Source organism: Rhinolophus ferrumequinum, chromosome 22, assembly GCF_004115265.2.
Source record: "Rhinolophus ferrumequinum isolate MPI-CBG mRhiFer1 chromosome 22, mRhiFer1_v1.p, whole genome shotgun sequence".
Taxonomy (NCBI): domain Eukaryota; kingdom Metazoa; phylum Chordata; class Mammalia; order Chiroptera; family Rhinolophidae; genus Rhinolophus; species Rhinolophus ferrumequinum.
This window is the reverse complement of record NC_046305.1, coordinates 6165409-6186262: the sequence shown is the minus strand read 5'-3', so window position 1 is coordinate 6186262 and position 20854 is coordinate 6165409. Positions and strand designations below refer to the sequence as shown.

General features: G+C 40.3%; 1 protein-coding gene across 1 annotated transcript in view; it reads left to right on the top strand.

The window, feature by feature from the left end:
- The window catches only part of NME7 (NME/NM23 family member 7), a 115527-nt gene that overhangs the window by 12186 nt on the left and 82487 nt on the right, over positions 1-20854 (top strand). The window contains exons 2-4 of the mRNA XM_033093498.1: positions 10395-10502; positions 11241-11407; positions 19159-19269. Coding sequence (XP_032949389.1) covers positions 10395-10502; positions 11241-11407; positions 19159-19269 — 386 coding nt within the window. The remainder of the gene's footprint in view (positions 1-10394; positions 10503-11240; positions 11408-19158; positions 19270-20854) is intronic.

Sequence of the window (20854 nt, the reverse complement as noted above, 5' to 3'; positions counted from 1 at the left end):
GAGACTTAATGATGGAGAATTTGCAAGGGTAAGTTAATGAAATTGATTCAAGGGTTCTTTGCGCGCGCGCACACACACCTTAAACCAGTTTTTTATGTCATGAGGAAGATATTCTTGAAATAGTTTAACAGGATTTTTAAAAAAATCATTGTTTTTAATTGTTTAAAACCTTTCTGTGTAATTTATGAGATGTTAGAAAGCAGAGGATGAAAATTCTCTTGAGTCTCACTCATCTTCCATAAGAATAGCTTTTAGAACCCGATAATTTCTTCAGAGGCTAACAAAGAGCTTTAAACTTGCGTGGGGCTTTTTGCTGTTGGGAGAAGAATCAAAAAAGGATTCAGATTAGACCCTTTTTTATGCAGAGGATTAGAGAGAAGTGAAATTGTTGACCTGGCATGTGTTGCCTTTTCATTAAAATATTTCTTGAAACCCTACTGACTGCATATATTCAAAACCAAAAGAAACTTATTAACTTATAAATCAGAATAGGAAACTTATTTTTCTTTTTTTCTTTTTTTGGCAGAAAGGAGGGACTGTTTAATAAATGAGGCTGAGATAACTGATTTTTTTATATTAAAAATGAAAAAATAGATCCTGATAATACACCATATAGAAAAATCAATTCCAGGTAGACTTAAGACTTCAGTATAAAGAACAAAGGTTTAAAATCTTTTGGAGAATATGTAAGAAGATATTTTTCTGATCAGAAGGGTAGAGAGTGATTTTTTACACAAGATACAAAAAGCATAATCATAAAATAAAGGGTTGATAAATATGCTGTCGTGCGGGGCGCCTGTGGGGTCTCAGCTCCCACTCCCCACACAAGAACACAGGACATGGTGAGGCCAAAAAGGAACACCCATGGAGCCATAGATGGGGGAGTCATACCACTATAGTCTCACTGGAGGCTGGATTCACACAAGGTGCGACCTGCTGTCCGCTTTTCTGCCAACGGACTGACTCCCCATTTGCTAGCTGCAATCCGCCTCTCTGCAATCCGCAATCCACACTCTGCCACTTGCTAGCTTAGCCACCATCTTCTTGCTAGCCCCCATTCGAAACTTATTTTTCTTAATAGTTAATATCTATCATTTATCAAATGCCTACTGTATATTAAGTTCTTTTTATATAAGGAAACAGTCTCAGAGTTAAAAAAAAAAAGTACCTAAGGTTATGCTGCTAGTAAGTGACAGGGCTCAGATTTGAACCTGTTTATCCTGGAAACCTGTGCTCTTTCTAGTCTACTGCAACTGCGGCCAAGGTGTTCAAATTTTTTAAAAAATTTTCGGAGTAAATTTCTGCTTTTTTGTGGCTATAGAGAGAAGTGAAGACTGTTTACTTCCTTTTTGAAAACTGAATTTCTAGAGCATATGAGTAATTCAATTTGTCTTCAAAAAGTCACAATTTATATTTTGATATTCTATTAGGGCTTCTGTAAAATTATTATGATTTCATATATAATTACAGGGCTGAAATGGAGGGGTGTTTGTAAAATGGCTGAGGTGTGGATATGCTGATACCACATTGAACACTAGAGGGCACTCCTCCACCGTCGGACACATTGTTTCCAGAAACAGGTCCCTTACGGATTTTATTTCTTATTAATTTTAATCATACTGATTTGGAATATGAATACCATCCACCTCGAAAGCACAGAGTACCCAGTATACAGATCATTTCTCATAAAGTCAAAGACACTTCGCCTGCATGATGAAAAGAATGCCCTCCTTTGGGATTACACTTGAAAATGTTTTGTTTTTTAGAACCTGTCATTTCACCAAAATATCCTTTACGTTATTTAAAGAAAACCCAAGACAGTAAACTACTAACTTAAAATAACCCATGAGTCACGTGGGATCATATAGGCAAAAGCATTCTAAAAGGTAGAAATGGTTATCCTTCCTTGTAGCTCTTCAGATAGACTGTCTGATGGTCATCCTTCTAACACTTGCTAACGTCATCCATGCTTTCACCACCTTTACAGAGGTATGTTCATGCTTAGAGCCACTTGAATCTGCATCTCTTGGCCGTGCACACAGTATTTTCTGCGAGGACTGATCCTCAGAAATACTCAGACTCATTCTTTTTCTCACCACTTTTATACAGCGTTGTAATGGAGGTTCCAGCCATTGCAGCCAGGCAAGAAAAAAAGCAATAATAGGCATCCAGGTTAGACAGGAAGAAGTAACACTCTTTACATTTATGACCCCATATGTAAAAAAATCTAAGGAATCTACAAAAAAAAAACCCCAAAAACACCAAACCCCAAACTTATAACTAATGTGTTCAGCGAGGTGGAAGACTATAAAATCAAGATATAAAGATCAATTGTATTCCTATGTACTACAGTGACCAGTCTGAAAAGGAGATTAAGAAATCAGTTCCATTCACAATAGCTTCAAAAGAACAAGTACTTGGGAAGTGCCTATAAAGATCCATAATCAAGACAGTGTAGTCGGGGCACAGGGCCATGCATCCAGGTCAGTGGGAAAGAATCGAGAACCCAGCACTAAACCTTTTACCATAAGTTGATTTTCAACAAAAATGCCCGTGCCATTCAGTGAGGAAAGAGTAGTCTTTTCAACAAATGGTACTGGAACAGTTGGATGTCCACGTGCAAAAGTATAAATTAGACCCCAAAATGAAAACTAACTCCAAGTGGATCATAGACCTAAAGAGCTAAAACTACAAAGCTCTTAGAAGAAAATGTAGAAATAAATCTTTGTGACTTTAGGTTAGCCTCCTTACGGTAGATATGACAACAAAAGCATGAGTGACCAAAGGTTCCCTCTTTCCCCGGCGAAAATGATCTGGAGCTGGCAATGTGAAGAAGTGAGTATCTCTGCCCCAAAGTATCGTTCTGGGCCCTGGCAGGACATAGACATGGTATACTCAGTTGGGGTCATTGCAAAGTTTACTAAAGAGTCTAGTTCCAAAGGTGTGGGCAGAGTTAAGAGAGACTAACAATGGCCGGTTCAGTAGGACAGGAGGGGCTGGCAACAGCTGGGAGCCATTCCTACCTCTAGGCCTGTCCGGCAAAGAGGTAGAGCTACCAGAGAATATAATGGAAGGGCGAACTGACCAGGAGCTGCTGTCTTTGTAGAGGGGAGCAACTGACTGATGCGATCTGGCAGGGAAGAAGTTGGGAGAAAAAATATCTTGACTTCACTCTTCTTCCTTTAATCTTCAGCCACTGCTCCCTACTGGCCAGACCCTTATGCAAGTCCAACAGCAAGAGAGTCCTTCAGTCAAGGTCATGCAGGTTGGCCGGCCAAATGCAGAGCAGGTTGAAGAAGAGCAGAGTGGAGGTCTGCAGGGACAAATGGAAAATGGCAAACACACCCACTTCCAGGCCCAGTGGCTCAGTAGCTGTGTGATGAAGGCCTAACGGGAGTTGGTCTGGTATACTCGTGACCTTGACAACAGCTATCTGGGTCAAAAAAAATTAAAGATACCATTTATTTGGTAATTTACCGTGTTATCAGATGTTTTCTAGCCCAGTAACAGTTTTCTAGTTGAATACTAAATGAATAGTGTATATTACCTAAGTAATCTCTTGCCTCTATAGTTAGACCCAGTATTTCTTTTTTTTTTTTTTTTTAATTTAAGTTTATTGAGTGACAATTGCTAGTAAAGTTACATAGGTTTCAGGTGTACAATTCTGTAATACATCATCTGTATCTCACATTGTATGTTCACCACCCAGAGTCAGTTCTCTTTCCATCACCATATATTTGATCCCATTTCCCTCATCTACCACTTCCTCCCCCGTTTCCCTCTGGTAACCTCTAAACTATGGTCTGTGTCTATGAGTTTGTGTTTTTTCATTTGTTAGCTTGTTCTTTTGTTGTTTTGAGTGTTGTATTTCTTTTTCACGTCAGAACCATTTCTCTTTTCAGAGTATTATGGTTCAGTGAATTGTTGACAAGTGGTCCCGGATGGATTAACACTTGTCCTGGAGTTTCTTAACGCTTTATCAAGTATGTGTGTTTTCAGGGTGCTAGTCAGAGAAGCCCTACTTACCTAAAAAAGTCAAGAAGATATCCTCTTCTTTCTGAATTTTTATGGAAATAGAAATAAACAGACGTACAGACAAATGAGTGTTGGGTTTTGGGTTTTGGGTTTTTCTTTTCTTGAAGAATGGATTTTTGCTGTTTTATCAAGATCTAGTGCCGAATGTGTTTATTTACTCCTTTTGATCTTTATTTTGGTAACATTTATTGGATTTTTTTCCTAAGGTCTCAGGACTAGGAAAGTCACTTTAGAGTTTCAAAAGAAAGAAATGATGCAGTTTCAAGCCCCCCAGAAGTTCCTAATTTGGTTAGTGAAGTAAACATGCACAGACCTGCCAGATCTGACAACCCAACGTCCTACTGTGGGAACATCTCTCTGGCCATCAAGAAACAAGGGTCTCTGTTGAGTGCTGCTATTAACAAGTCACAAAACTCTTGCCAAGTCACTTGACTTATTTGACCTTCTGTTTCCTTATCATTAATGCTCCTTTGATCTCTGAAATGCTGTGAAAATCAAATTCCAAGTGCAGAAATATCCGTTGGCGAGTGTTGGCCCCGGGAAGACTTCACAATAATCGATTGCATTTTCCTTCAAATACCTAAAGCAAAGTTCAGCCTGGCTTTTCAGAGAGAAGGTTCCTCCTGGTAGACAGTGTGTGGCATTGTGTTTTTACATGGCAACCTGTGGATTTAGGTTTACAGTCGTGATCTGCAGAAGGCTGAGAGGAGGAATTTTCAAGGGCTCGGTAAGAGACCGAGCTGAAAAAGCTTTAAAAAGCCCTTTCCTCCCTTGAAACTGGACACGTGCCTTTTAAAATAATTCCATCCGGTTTGATCAGTTTCCTGATTTACACTTATCCTATGGAAACGGTTCTTTCATGGCATTTCTCGCTCTACCAAAAGTTAGCAGGAATGAAGTGGAAAGTGTGTACGTAAGTGTCCCAGGTGGGGAAACATGAGTTTGCAGTCCGTGTACTGCATCATAGACTTTTTTCTGTTACAGACAAACAGTGATGCCTTCTGCCTCTGAGATACCATCTGGAATGACTTTTTTTTTTTAAAGAAAATACAGTCTTGAAAATATGTGGACTCCTCACGTTGCACATCTTGTTTTTCACAAATGGGGAAGACTTTTAGCCTTAAACGGAAATTTTTTTTTAAAGATAAGAGTGATTGCAACAATTTTACTTAGTTTTTAAAGAATTTAAGTGGAATGGGATAATTAACTGAATTTAATAATTCACTTACCTTTTCCTCTTAATGTAATACGTTTGTCTGACTTGATCAGCGTGAAACGCTAAGCGAGAACACCACCGGAAGTCCCTTTTCCCCTTGAGCTCACCTCTGGTTGCCTTTCAAGGTGGGTTCATGAGGGAGGAGTAGCCCTCTGAGAACCATCTGGACAGGTTCAAAACTGGTTCTGGCCACACCAGAGTAAAGTTAATATTTGACACAATCCAATGTAAGGGAAATATTTGATCCTTGAAAGGATCCCTGGATGAGCACGACTTGGTAAAGGTTTAGTACAAAGCAAGTGACTACTTCACGTCGAGCCTGTGGTAATGGGAAAATAGACACCTTTTGGTGGCTGTCTTTTCCTTTCTAGGCTGCTTATCACTGTGGCATCTAAGGAAAGCAACAGGAATTGCTCTGTTTGTTTGCCCAGGATGTCAGGTAATAAACCTTTAATGAACCACTGGGTTCTCAGAATGTTCAAGGCGACATGAAGTTTGTCCTCGGGAAGCCATGGGTCACTACCCATCGCAGGAAGCAGCTGGCTGGAGGTGGCAGGTTCTCATACCCTGTGGGGTTCTGTTATAATGTCATTCCGGGTGGCCATGAGCATGCAGACACTTAAATCCAACTCTAGAAGCCCACTGAGCTGTCAGCTTTATCATCTCTCTGGTTTATTCAGTTGTCTAGGAAGTCACACAGAAGCATATAAATGGCTTAAATAGATTCAGACCAGTTTCTGACTCTTAATCATGCCAATTCTGAAAATCAGATTTCTAGTGAGTTCAAGACTGTTGTTCTCCGTGATGTAGTATGTAAGTCCGTTTCGGTGTGATTTAAGCAAGGGAGTACTTTTGTATGAACAAAAATGTTCTGCTGCCTATTGTTAAGTAATTTTTCCTGAAATAATAGCATCACACAGTGCAGCATACATTCCTTAACGCATGGACAAGTTTGACAAGGATGGCCCAATTTTTATTGTTGTCATGATGTTTTCTAAGATCTGATTTGTGCTACCCGGCAATTTAATTGAAAGGGTTTAGTTTCAGGTTCTGGAGACCGAGCAAGCAGAGCACCATGTGTCGACTGCCTGGTCCTGCCTTCCTCAAAGCCTCTTTTCACGTGGGGTCTGGAATCAAGCTGCCTGGACTCACTTGTTTATAAGCTATGTCACCTTGGGCAGGTTTCTTAACTTACCTGAGCCTTAGTTTCATTATCTTTAAAATGGAGATCATAATACCACCTCTTTCATAATATTGTTTGGATAAACAACGTCTTGGCGCATGGCAAGTACCACACAGAAAGTGCTAGCTCACTACTCATCACCTTTGTTGTTGTTCTTGCCACAGTGACTTGTAATGATTGTTTACGTATTTGGGTTTTACATTACTGAACTCCTTAAAGCCAGGGACGGTTTCTTGGAATCACAGAATGTTCCACGGAGCTTGGCACCAGATAAGCTGTTGGTAAATGAACAAATAAGTGCATGAATGGGGTATCTGATCATCTGTGGTTTGTTTATTTCCCCCATCTTTTTTTTTCTTGTTGTGGTAAAACACACATAACATAAAATTTACCATCTTAACCAGCCTAAGTATACAGTTCAGTGGTATTGAAATGCACTCATGGTATTTTACCACCACCACCACCATCCATATTCAGAACTCTTTCATCTTGTAACACAAACTCTAGAACCGATTAAAAAAAACACAAACTTGTTTCTTTCTCCCCCGGCCCCGGCAACCACATTCTACTTTCTGTCTCCGATTTTGACAACTCTAGGGACCTCATGTAAGTGGAATTATGCAGTGTTTGTTATTCTGTGACTAGCTTATTTTACTTAACATTATATCCTCAAGTTTTATTCATTTTGTGGCATAGGTCAGAATTTCCTTCCTTTTTAAGGCTGAATAATATTCCATTGTATGTATACAGCCCGCTTTGAGTATCTGTCCATCCATTAATGGACACTTGGATTGCTATTAAGATGACTATGACTTATACCTTAGCCTCGTGACCTTTTTCCTCCGCTCAGCATGCTCACTGGCTCAATGAGCCACTATTTTCATTTTGTTTTTAAAATGGAAACATATCACTTATCAAACTTTCTATGTCTTCTTGCAAACTCCACCCTCCCAGGTTTGCAGGAACACCCGTGCTCGCTCCCAGCTCTGCTCTTTCGCAATGATGACTGTATGAATTACTCCGAACGCCTATAGTTCTGTGCCACACAGCCTATGTCTGAATTGCTTTTGTATTGTACCTTTGCGGTTGTCTCGTGTGTATTGGTCTTTTGTCAATTCAGGACGATTGTAAAGCATCTGAGGATTCGGATCCGTATTTTGACCTCTGTAGGCCTGTTTCGCCCACCCAGGACCGAGGGCGAGGCTAGAAGGGTGCTTCTTCTATCCCCCCTCCCCATCAATTCAGTCTGTACAGAGCCTGCTGAAGGTCATTGCACGTGAAAGGAACCCATGCTGTCTGCACATTTCATGGGCTTCTTGTTATATTATGAAAAACAGAATCGGATGTTGAACTTTTAGTAATAGTCAGGCAGGGGAGTAAGAAGTAGTGCCCGGTGACACACGTCTTCTTCAAGTCCCCTGGGGCAGTCTTCTCCTTAGTTACTCCTGGGGCTGAAGAATCCAAAGCAGTGTTCTTCAGAATGCAGTCCTGAAGAACTCTGAGTTCTAGAACATGGAATTTTATAACCAGCAAAAATACCCTGCAGAATGATGGAGGTGAAATCACCATTTCCAAACAGACATCCGCTGTGTCTGTGAACCCACACGGCTGTATCCTGCTACCTGTTACTGCTGCCACTGCGTTTTCCCTCTGTAGGCTTTTCTAGTCCATGCACTGGTTTCCGTTCTCTAGGAATAAGGTACCAGCTCTGAGCAACTCCTTTCCAGGACTTGCAGCACATCGTACATGCAACTGCCAGAACATAGGACAAGGGCTTCATGACCTTGTCAGAGCTCTTGTACAGTTCTAGAATGATCCCTACTCTTCCCACTGTGAGTTATTGCGTCTGACTTCTCACGATTGCTGTCTGTTTTCGTGTTTAGATGTACCTTGTAGACAGACAGCCTCTCTCACTGTCTCCCGTCTCTGTTGCTCTCAGGCTGATCCGCAACTCTTGATTTGTTTTCATATTCCACTTTTTTAGTTGTTCTTGGAAGATACCTTTGGTTTGCTATAAGCCACTTTGTCAGCCAGAAATATCGTGTTTCCCCAAAAATAAGACCGGGTGTTATATTAAATTTTGCTCCAAAGACATATTAGAGCTTATGTTCAGGGGGTGTCATCCTGAAAAATCGTGCGAGGGCTTATTTTCCGGTTAGGTCTTATTTTCGGGGAAACACAGTAGTAGTTCTCAGTTTATTTTCTTTGTATTAAAATTGTTTTCTGGATAGTGTATTGTGCAAAATGCCACTACCTGCCTCAGAATTAGTGTAATTGGCAGGTTTTGTGGTTAGGCTGCTTGGATCAGTGGAGGTGCCAGGGTTCATTGGTTTTTCATTCGCCTCACTATCCTGCCCTTTACCTTCATTTAGATGTGCCATCAATCATTTCTTCCATTTGGAATGTTACATATTTTAGTGTCAGCAATAGTTCAATAATGCCTTTGAGTAAATGAATAGTTTAATATAAATAGTAAAAAAAATTAAGCTAAAATTTAAATATATTTAAATTGACATTTAAAAAGGAGTACGATACATTAAAAGAGGAGTGCAATGCACAGTGAAACCTAAGCTTAGAAAAGCTGTATTTATATGAATCAATATGAAAAAAAAAGAAAAAAGGCTGTCACCAATGTCATGGTTTTTACCTTTATTTTGTCTTGACTAATAAGCATTGTTTAAATGTGTCATTTTTGGGGTGATTGTGAGAAAAATAAAATAGTGTGTTAAAAACTACATACAGTATAGTTTATGAGTATAATAATTAACAGAACTGGACATGCAACCTCTCTTAGAATTTTTAAATGAATTATTAACATCAAAGGAACCCATCCAAACACTCTGACCAGAGAACCAAATGCTAACTCCAGAATTAGCAAAAAGTTCCTAGATTCCTTTCTTCCTTATGTCCTCATTTGCTTATTGTAATGAAAGACCTTTGGAGGTTGAGATATTTTAAATAACATACATGACGGGAAATCCTGCTCAATAGTCGAGGAAAGAGGACCAGTCTCTGACTTACGTTTGTCATTTCATCCTCTGTGGAGCCACAGACCTCCAACTAGAGGGAGCATGAATGCTCTGGCACCAAGACGGCTGGCAGCCAGGGCCGGAGAGGAGCCAGATGTCCTGAAGTCAGGAAAGTCCTCTGAGGGCTGTGGCCGGAGTGCTCTCTGAAGGTCTGCTGAGCCTTCCTTAGCTGCACAGCATTCCAGGAGGACCCCGCTGAGCCAGGGTTTCCTGTCCTTCACTCGGGTCAGACTTGTCTTGAGGTCTGTCAGCTTCTCCCAGACCGCCCCCCTCCACCGCCTTCTCTCTTCTAGAAATTTCCCTCACAGAATGTCTCTTACAGGAATCAATCTCTTCCATGTTTAATCCTATGTTGGCAACTGTCTGCTTCTCAGGGGACCCAGACTTAAACATTCTCCTGTGATGTCTGTAAAAAGATACGAGCGTGTGAAATTACCACGGAGAGAAAGGATGTTTCCCATCATTTCAATGACAACCATATGCCAACACTGCTAGATTCTTACATTTAGGAGAGTTAAAACTTTATATAATTGTGAGCTAGGCATTCAGACATTTTTTGTGTTTCCGTTGCAGTTTATTCATTGTTTATATGTAAACTTGCTTTAGGAAGTACTGAATTATTACAGTGGTCAGATCTGGAGCTATGTTCTCAAGAATTCTCAATTTACTCAGGATGGCTGGGTGGCTGTGAAGTGTTAAGTACTTGGCAAACCATGTTTGAGATAGCTAAGGATATTGAATAAATCAGAAGGAAATATTTCTGAGGCTGTGTCGATAACGCAGAAAAGCAGAATTGTTCAATAGAATAAGTAAGTAGGGACAGATTGGTTTGTCCCGCATATTTGGTCATTGTTGTTTTCAATTTGTAGGATTTATACAAGAGTGTTTACCTTTTACATGTTAAGTGTTCAAATTCTTCTTTTTCTTGCAGAATCATAGTGAAAGATTTGTTTTCATTACCGAGTGGTATGATCCAAACGCTTCACTTTTTCGACGTTATGAGCTTTTATATTACCCAGGGGATGGATCTGTTGAAATGGTAAATGAGCCTTTCTTTGCTTGAAAGTTGGAAATGGAGCGAAGATGGGAGAGGGAGAGGAATAAGATTGCCTTTTATATAGTTGTGTTTAAAATGTATTTATAGGTACATGTTAAGTGGGAATTCTTTTTTTGGTATTATAATTCCAATACACGAAGATAGCTTTGTGCCTTTCATTTTAAATGTCAAAACAGGAATTCCTATTTTTTGGTTAGAAAAAACTAAAGTGGGATTATTCATGCTTTGGATTAGCAATAGTCAGTAAGTGATTATAGATGAAGATTATCATGGTCATAAATATGTCACCATTATTGAAAGCTGTTCTCTCTACAAAAAGCTAAATTGAAGAAGATGGAACTAAGACTATTTCGTTGTGTCCTTTCATTGGCCCCCTTTACCTGTAGACCTATGTATTTGGTATTCGGGTTTTGCGTAGGCAAGAAAACAGAAATTGTCATTTTCTCTGGCATTTTAGAGGTACTCTTTTCCTGAAATGATTTGGCAATAAATTTTTCTATTCAGGGGTTTTTTAAACTGTTAAATCTATAGTTTTTATGATATTACTGGAATAGACTAGGACGTATAGAAATTATAAAAGAAATTATGATTTTGTAGCAAAAATGAAACCGAATGTCACCTGTGTTTAATAAAGCAGAATGCAGAACTCGTTCTCATTTATAAGGTTAACGTTCCGTACTGATGATGATTTGTTTTACTGTGTTGTTGTTTTGGGTTTAGCATGATGTGAAGAACCATCGCACCTTTTTAAAGAGGACCAAATACGATGACCTTCAGTTGGAAGATTTATTTATAGGCAACAAAGTGAATATCTTTTCTCGACAACTGGTGCTCCTCGACTATGGAGATCAGTATACAGCTCGCCAGTTGGGCAGTAGGAAAGAAAAGTAAGAAAGCAATTATATAATCTTTCTTCCCCATTCTGAAAACATCATCTATGTCTTGTTACCACATTCTCATTTTGTGTTTCAGCCTTGTGTTTTGTTTAAACAGTAGATGTGTTTTCAGTGATTCAATTCCGTTAGGACATTTTTAGAATTTTGTGGACCATATTTTGTGATTTACCCTTCGCTCGGGTCATAAGGTGATGCCCAGGGTGCTAGGCTGTGATTATATTCTGGGGGAGAAAAATACAAACGTTTTATACACCCTCGACATTCTTTGTAACATGCGTCTAACTGGAAACCGAGAGTATCTGAATAAGAAGAGTCTTGGTGTAGAGGATTAAACGTGGCTTATGGGGAAGAAAAGACCCATAAGCTCAGTGGAAACTCGGAAGAAAGTAATTTCTTGTGGAAGAGCAGGGAGGGCTTTAGGGAGGTATTTGAGCTGGATCATGAGAGATGGATTGAATCTCCACCCAGTTAGATGAAATGGGGGACATGCAGGCCCCAGCAATGGGTGTGAACAAAGGCACAGAGACAGGAAGTTGTATGTCATCTGCTGGGAAGAGCCCGCTGTTCCGCTTGATGAGTGCTTGGTGCTTAAAAAACTTTAAAAAATGTAATCAGTGAAGGAGCCTGAATTGGGTCTGAAGGGAAAGGAAGGCGTATGGAAGATGAGTGGAGGTAGAGTAATGGCAGCAGTGACAAGCGCTCAGTGACTGGTCGCCATTATTGTATCAGGCCCGGTGTGAAGTTGATTTGTGTGGGTCATTTATTTAAGCCCCACAGCAGCCTAAGAAAAATAGGCACTGTTATTATTATCTCTACTTTGCAGACGAAGAAGTTGAGGCTTAGAGAGGTTAGGCAACGTGCGGAAGGTCACAGAGTGGGGGCAGAGCCCAGCGTCCGTCGGAGTCAAGGATGGGAGGGTTAATCATAGGAGAATGGAGAGGACCGGAAAACGGCTGGTCTCTTGCTGTGATCATTCATTTGTATGTCTCCGTGGCACCTGGCACGTCTCCTCATACTTCACAAGCGCCTCCTCGGCGTCAGCGGGATGAATTCATGAATAACAATTTAAAATGTATTTACCCTTTCCTCTTTGTCATTTCTTCCCTGTTTCCAAATGATGACCTTTGATCTAGTTGACAGAACTGGTTTTGTCTAGATTGTAATGCATGCTGTCTGTTCTTGACCTTACTCACAGACATAGTGTATGTCTGATAAATATTGACTGATCAACTGAAGAAAGAATACGAGTGTTGTAGAAAGAAAAAAAAAGCACATAAAACATTGAGACACAGAAACTTGTCGGTCTGGTAACGACTGTACCCCGAAAGAGCACTATAGTGACACCCAGAATGGTAAATTACTCACGGGGAATGTGCCACAAGATGTGTTGAATGAATGAACAATGAGTTTACAGCACTGAAAATAGTTACGTCTGGAGGAAGGCGGGCGTCCTGCCCTCTTCCCTCCCTCCCACTGCAGGTGGCTCTTCCGGTGAAGGGGAGACACTGGTCCAGGGCGCCCTCCACGTGTGTGTCTCTCTCGTCTTCTCTCCTCACTGTCCGTCAAAGCTGCATCTGCCATTCGGACTCATCCTCAGTGTTGATCTAGAAGCGACACAGGACAAGTTGGAGATGCAGCTCTGCAGAGCAGACCTGGAGAGCACCTGCCCAGGGTCCTACACCACCCCACAGCCCAGGGAACGTGGGGGCCAGAGCCCCAGCGGGTAACCAGGTGGAAGCCCGAGAAGACCTGCCGACTATGCGTGGCTCCAGGCCTGCAGGCCTGAGACAAGAGGCGGGGCCGCACACCGCCTGAACCCTTACATGGCCCAGCAGAGGAGCAGTTGAAAGGGGTGCAGAGAGGGAGCTCTGTCCTGGGAATGGAGAAGTCGCTTTACTCCTGAGGATCAGGGGTCCTCACATTCCTGTGGTCAGTTTTATTTCCTTCAGCCAGTCGGCCTAACAATTTCGAGTGGACCAGGACTGCTGCTCACGGGAGGAGATGAGCAGAACACTCGTTCCCTTCTGCTCTCCCCTTTGGGAAAGTCCTCCCTCAACACCGATGACTGTTCCTTTCCATGTCCTCCAGGACCAGTGGGGGGCAGTTGAGCTTCGGCTGCTAATGCGGTCCCTGAAGTACATTAGAGGAAGACTGTAGTCCAATTTCCCAGGCCTTGCTGAGAACCCGCCCCAGTCCTTTTCTCATCTTTGCTTATCTACTGTCTCATGGTCCATGCGCTAGCTCTCACAGCAGCAGGACTGCACCCCAAATAGTGCCTGAAAAATGCCTTTCCATTATGAAGTTCCCTGGGAGAAATTACGACTCCTTTCTCTGTAAACTAAGGGCCAATCCTGCCTTCCCATTCTGGAATTCTCTATCACTGGGCTCTGGGTTAGTTAACAGAGCAGAGCTGAATTTCCTTTTGCACTCCAGGTACTTAGCCATCTTTCTGTAGAATGGGTTTGATTGATAATGTATTATTAATTAATACATTAATAATTAATGTTAATTAATTTTCTTAATTAATTAATGTTCTTTCTTGCCATTTCTTTCAACCTTGTTATGTTAACATTTTAGGTGTGTCTCTTGTCAACAGCATACAGGTCTTTAAAAACAACAACCTGAAAACCTCTAGATTTTCATTGGTAAGATTAGTACATACACATTTACATATGTTGTGTTACTGGTATTTTTGTACCTATTGCTATTGTTTTACTTCTTTCCTGCTTTTCTATTTTTTTTCTTTTTTTTTTTTTTTGGTTAGTTAAGGTGTTGGTATGTGTCTATCAGGTCAAGTTTGTGAATTGTGTTGTTCACATCCTTCACGTATTCAATCATTTCTTTTGGTCCACTTATTCTATCTATTACCAAGGTTTTGGTAAAATTTCTCACTTGTCATTTGTCTATTTCTCCGTGTAGTTATGTTAATGTTGATGTTATAATTTTGAGGCTGTGGGTCACTAGGTTTTAAAACTCTTACATCTTCTTGGTAAATTGAACCTTTTGTTATTATGAAGCCACCATTTTTATCTCTAGCGATACATTTTTGCCCTAAAGTCTGCTTTGTCTGATAATTAACGTTTGCATGGATGCCTTTTTTTTTCCCTTTTTACTTTCAAACTTTCAGTATCCTATTCTAAATGTGCCTTTCTGAATAACATACTTACCTGTGTTTTAAATCCAGTGGTATTTTTTGTCCTTGATTTTTTTTTTTTTTTTAGAAATCCAGTAATCTAATTTTATATTCTTCATCTATTACTGTGTAGCATTTACTTTTACTGTAATGACTAACATATTTGGGGTTAACTCTGCCATCTGATCCTGTGAGTTTTGTCCTGTTTTATTACTATTATTTTTGTTTCTTTTCTGACTTATTTTGGATTGATTGAGGATATTTCAATCCACTTTTTCTCTATTGTTTGAAAGGCGTACACTCTTTTTCTGTACGTTTAGTACTTACTTTAGGAACTACAACATGAGTATTTATCAAAGCTTGGAGTAAACCAGTATCATTAGCTTCCTTCCTGAAAATAGAACCTTAAAACAGTGTAGCTCAATTTTCTGCCTTGCTGAATCGTACGCCAGTTTTGCTGTGTAATTTTTCCCATTATTTTTCTGAACCTAATGACTCATTATTATTGTTTTGTATTATCAGTACTCAATTAGATTTTACCACTTTTAGCCTTTTATGTTTCTGTTTGGGATTATTTGGGTTTTGCTTAAATTAGATTTTTTTTTTTAAAAGAATTTCCTTCAGAGTGTGTCCACTGGGAGAGAACTCTTCCAGTTTGTCCTCATCTAAAATTTCACTTGTGTCTTTATTTCACTTGCATTCTTGAAACTACCCTCTTATCTGACGTGTTTTATTTTTTCTCTGTACTTCATTCTTAATCTGTTCAAAATTCTTTCTTCAGTTATGTCTAGTCTCCTGTCAAGCCATTTGTCTTTTGTCTAGTTCTTTTGTTATTGTATTTTTATCACTAGATCTTCTAAAAGATTCTTTTTCAAATCTCCGTGTTTACTATGTATAACTTACAGTTTTCTGTTTCCTGATGAAATGTTGTAGCTTGTCTGTTAGTCCTTTAACCACCGTTGACATGGACATCTTATAGTCCAGATCTGATAATGGCCAGATCCGTCCTCTGCTGTTTCTTCTGCTTCTCCCTCTTGTTGGTCTTTTTCCCCCTTTTGCGTGTGTGTGTGTGTGGTTCTCTTTGGTGATGACTGTCACGAGTGTATGTGTATGGATGCATATATGTGTGTTGTGTATTATTAGGTGGATTATTTGAGGTACCGGAGGAAGTTAATCCCCTCTGGGGAGGAACTGTGTTTGCCTCGGACTGTTTCTGGAGGCGTTCGGAGCCACCTGGATGACCATGAAACTTACAGGGGATCGGAGCTTGTGCTGCTGGGCCACGTGAGGCCCAGTTCCTCTGGCTCACCCTTGGGGTGCAGCCGTTGGTCCCAAATTATTCTAGGGAACGTCCTCTGTGGGCTTCTGTTCCCCAATCCCAGTGACATAGTACAGTTTCAAGTTCAGATTTGCCAGACAGGCAGTGCTGTCAAGCCATTGCAACTTTCATTCTCATTTTTCTGGGTCCCCACTTCTTTTCACTTTTGTACCAATAATTGCTTAGTATCTAGTCAACTTATCTTTGCTTTTAGAAAGTATTTTAAAAATATCTTGGCACTGTTTTCCAGTGGAAGGATTGCTCCGAATAACTGTGCTATTGTTGCTGGTGGAAAGCCCAGCTCAGAAGTTTCCTGCAAACTACAGGTGCCTCATAGGAAACTTTTTTCCTTCCTCCACTGGCAAATACCCACTTCATGTTTGCAAACAAAACATAAATTGGCCTAAGGCTGACGTTGTAGGATGGGTTTTATATGCTTAGGGAAAACAGGAATACACTTTGAAATATTTGCATAAGTTACTATGGGTTACAAATGTATTCCTGTAGGTGGACAGCATGCCAAGAGTCCACAGCACTGTACGACCGAGGACGTCAATTGTACAGTGTCCCGGGTACTCATCTTCATCACATGCACATTTGCTGCAGTTTTTGTTCAGAGCCTGAAGGTGTGTGAAGAACATAGTTGTTGCATGGCTCTGTGAAAATTGTCGTTTTCCAGCAATCTGTGTCCTGTCTGAGTTTTGGGAAGGCTGGCCAAACTTTTCACTCTCCACTGCTAAGAAGTTTTAATGTCAAAGAACGATTTTCATACGTGTTTTGTTGGTTTTCTTTTGAGAGCATCTCATGTTGCTGCATCCTACAAAGCATGCCTCAATGCAGGGGAGAGGTAGACTGCTACAGGGACAGCCTCCAGTGAGGTGTCCATGCCCGTGTCTGATCCCCTTTCACATTGACTCTGGACTTCACTAGGTGCCTTGCGTTGGCCAAAGGGACAGCAGCAAACGTGCCTCAAGGGGGTGCTTGCTAAGGCCCTGTACACTGGACGCTGGGTGGCTGTGCACAAGCCTCGTCTGGCCTCCTTAAGGATGAAAGGCCACAAGGAAAGAGACCACGCCCCCAGCAGACCCCCCCCAGCCAAATGCAGCTGTGTGAATGATCACAGGTGAATCCACTGCCCAGCCCACCTACAGAATCTCGAGAAATTGTTTTGTAGTGGCGGTGGTTTGTGCAGCAGCAGAGAAGAGCTGCACTGTTAATACACTTTTGTACCGCTCTGGTTTCTTTGTGTGTTTTCTTCACTTTTAAATAACACATTGCATTCCTGATGCTCTCTTATTTTCCCTCCAAAATACATTTTAATTATTACCTGCTGAACAATTAAACAGTGAAGACATGACAGGAATTTTTTTTAGAGTAATTAGTCATAGTACTCAACCCTTTGTCTTCTGTAGGCACTAAAAGAGAAAATGAAACTGTAATTTAAACTAAGTTCTGTCAGTTTGTGTTTTTCATTTCACTTTTCTGCTTGTTCACAGAAATGGATGACTGCTGATGTATTCTATATTTTCTTTAAGAGCTATGGCTCATGGAAGTTCTTCCAGAATTTAGCATAAACAATTGATGGGCTAGTTTGGCTTACAATATTTGAATAGTGTGAGCTGAAAAGCAACCAGTTTTAATTGTGTCTTCAAAGAAGCCATATGATATAAAAATACTGTAAGTGACTCATTTGCTTCCAAATAAGGAAAAAAGGTAGTCAGATATTTTAGACAGGTCATAAACAGACTAAGATAAACAATTTTTATTTTTTAAGTTTTAAAAGCCAGCCATAAGTTATATCCAATTGTACATAAGGATATTTGAATTATGAGATCCTCAGCTAAGTTTGTCTCATTGGTGAAAAAAAGTAACTGTCATGCAGGGTGTCATGCGGGGTCTCAGCTCCCACTCCCCACATAAGAATGCAGGATACGGTGAGGCCAAAAAGGAACAACACAGAGCCATAGATGGGGAAGTCAGACCACTATGTTCTCTCTGGCAGCTGGGTTGGAGACACAGGAAGCAGGAGCCACACGATCTGCCACCCACCATCCACTTTTCTGCCTGCCAGCCAACCCCACTTGCCAACTGCAGTCCACGCCTGTCTGCAATCCTCCATCCGCGCTTGCTGGCTTAGCCACAGCAGTTATATCAGTGGCCAATGGCTCACTGGTTAAAGCTGATGGCCAACTAGTCACAGCTGATGGCCATCTACTACCCAAGCCAGCAGCTTTCCACGTGAGGCCGAAAGCCTGGAAACTGCTCTCTGGGACTCTGTCCCCACAGTAACTATGAAAGACCAACCGTTCTCCTTTGATGAATTTCTTGAATTAATGTCAACGTGTCAGAACAATCGAAAATAAAGAAGGGCAAGTGGCAGCAATTCTTTATCATAATTTTGTGTGTAAACTGAATTATTCCAACTAATCTGATTTTTGTCTTGTGTTTAGAAATATAACCCTGAAGGATTTTGTGATTATGCTCCTTTAATAATATTAATAGTGACATTATTTGTGTGTGGAAGGAGTACAGACCCGAGAGTGTTGGCAGCTGGGTGTTTTGTTCTGAAGATGCCACAGACGAGCTGTGAGGTCTTAAGCATTTCACCTCTCTGGGCCTAATGGCTCATTAGTAAAATGAGGGCACGCAGGTGGTTCTCCATCTCCAAAACCGTCTTCTGTGGCTTCAGAGAGGGAGGGTGCATTGCTCTGATGAATCCTCAGAGGAGAGGATGATTTTAAAAGTTATTGTGGTGTTTGCTTTCCACATACGTCATCAGGTAAGAAGACGTTTGGTTCTTGGTGCATCATTCGTGCTATGAATATGAACGACAGGAAAGTATTAACAGAATTTATACTTATTTCCAAATCGATGCTGAACTGACTGTATAGCGTTCATATGTGAAAGTCTGAGAGACTGAAAATCAAGCTCATAATATATTTAATGTAACTTTTTAGAGATTTGTACTCTTTTATAAAATGTATCTAAGAAATAGGAATTTTAAGCACCTGTGTTTTCTGATTTGGGCATATTAAAACAACAATTTTAATGTTTTTTCCCCCTTAAGCTTTTATTATTATTTTTAGACTAGGTACCTAATTTTGATTTACTTGGAAAAAAATAGTTGACTTAGATTGGGAAGTTTTTAAGAGACCTTTAATATACTTCTCTTTATATATCATTTTGGTGTTTGATGATCTGGGATGATTGTTAAGGAAAGTACATTGAGAATAAAAAGTAAAAACTGCTGATCTATTTTTATTTTCAAAGTTACTCTGTATTCCTTCACAGAACGTTAGCCCTGATTAAACCAGATGCAATATCAAAAGCTGGAGAAATAATTGAAATAATAAATAAAGCTGGATTTACTATAACCAAACTCAAAATGATGATGCTTTCAAGGTGAGTTGTTGATAATTTTCAGTTATGCAATGTCTGGTTTCCTTTCGTTAAAAATCAGCGTTTATCTTCATGTCATTGTTTAAAATTTAAAAATCTCCCACCGAATGGCAGAGCATAGAACAGTAATCTTACTGAGAATGGAAACTGTAAGATGACAGGAAATCAGATGCATGAATAATGATTGAGCTCGAAGCAAGGAGTGGTCATGCTTCATTACCTGTTTGTTGTCTCCAGCAAACCCCATCTGCTTTTATAACACCGATGCGTGATAATTGTCATCTCTTCTTAATATTCAAGTATAGCACTGTATAAAAATGATAGATGGGTCTGAGTGTTTATTTCTATTTGACAAGGGAGTGCTGTTGTGATTTCCAAAGGTGATACATTTGGGAATGTTTATATATAGCTCCTCCTAGTATACATAGCTGGTGAATACCCTTGTTTACTACTCTGAAAAGCAATCCATTCTGTCTGACCAGGTGTTTTCGATGTTGTTTAGTGAAAGTAAGATTTCCCTACAGGTAGGGGCATCAATGTAGCTGTTAGGTAGAACGGGGTTCCTCTGTGAGCCCACTAGTTTTTTATTTGTTTGTTTTCAGTCAGGTAAGTCTTCTCATTGCTGTTCCTTGCAAGAGTCAGTTGCTTTTTTGTGTTGTTTGTGAGTGCAGGGACCATGGATAGCAGTAGGTAGATATCTGATGCAGCTTTGATAAGTCTGATCCCTAGAAGCCTTAACAAAACACCCTCAATTTAACCCCAACAATCACATACGTTTAATTTGAATTTTTCCCCTGTGGAAGCAAGATCTCCCAGTTTACACATTTTCTAGAAAGACAGGAGCATTGGACTTGGGTTACCCACGGTTTCATTAGCAAGCGGTAAACAGGCCTGCTCTTTGTACTGAAGACAGACATGATCTCATCCCCCGAAGTTGCTTGCTGTAAACATCACCGGAAGAAATGCCTGGGATCAAGAGCTGCCAGGGCTTTCCATTCTTGGCACTCCCCAGTAAGACACGTTAGGAGTGCCAGGGGCCCATGGGGGAGCATGTCCCACTACTTCTGTCTTTTCTAAACTTATTTGCTCAGTCGTCAGTTCCTCCATCACCACCGTATTGTAAAGATAGCAGCCAAGTTTCACCTGACTTCATATTTCTAGTTCTTGGATCAATGTTTTAGTCAGGGTAGGTACTGTAAAGCTTTCATGAAAGAATAAATGGGTATGTCTTTGTGAGAGAACGGTGCATTTCTTTGTGAGAGCACAGCAAGACCTAACAAATCAACAACAAAAAGCTTCTCTAGGTGGTCGTGGACTCGTTAACATCTCTTTCCATCTAAACATTTAAAAGGAGAATTCGATAAGAATGATGGGAAAATTCATGCACTCTCATCTTGGTTTCACTTTTAAATTTTTGCTGGCTGTAACTATGAGGCCAGAGACATGTTAGAAATAAACAACGAAACAGTTTTAGTAGTTTGTTAAGATTTTTATTTTTATTGATATAAAAGATTATGATTTTTTTTTTCTCTTTTAGTAGTTTAATTGTGTTGAAAGTAGAATCGATCATTTTAGTAGTCTTGCTGCT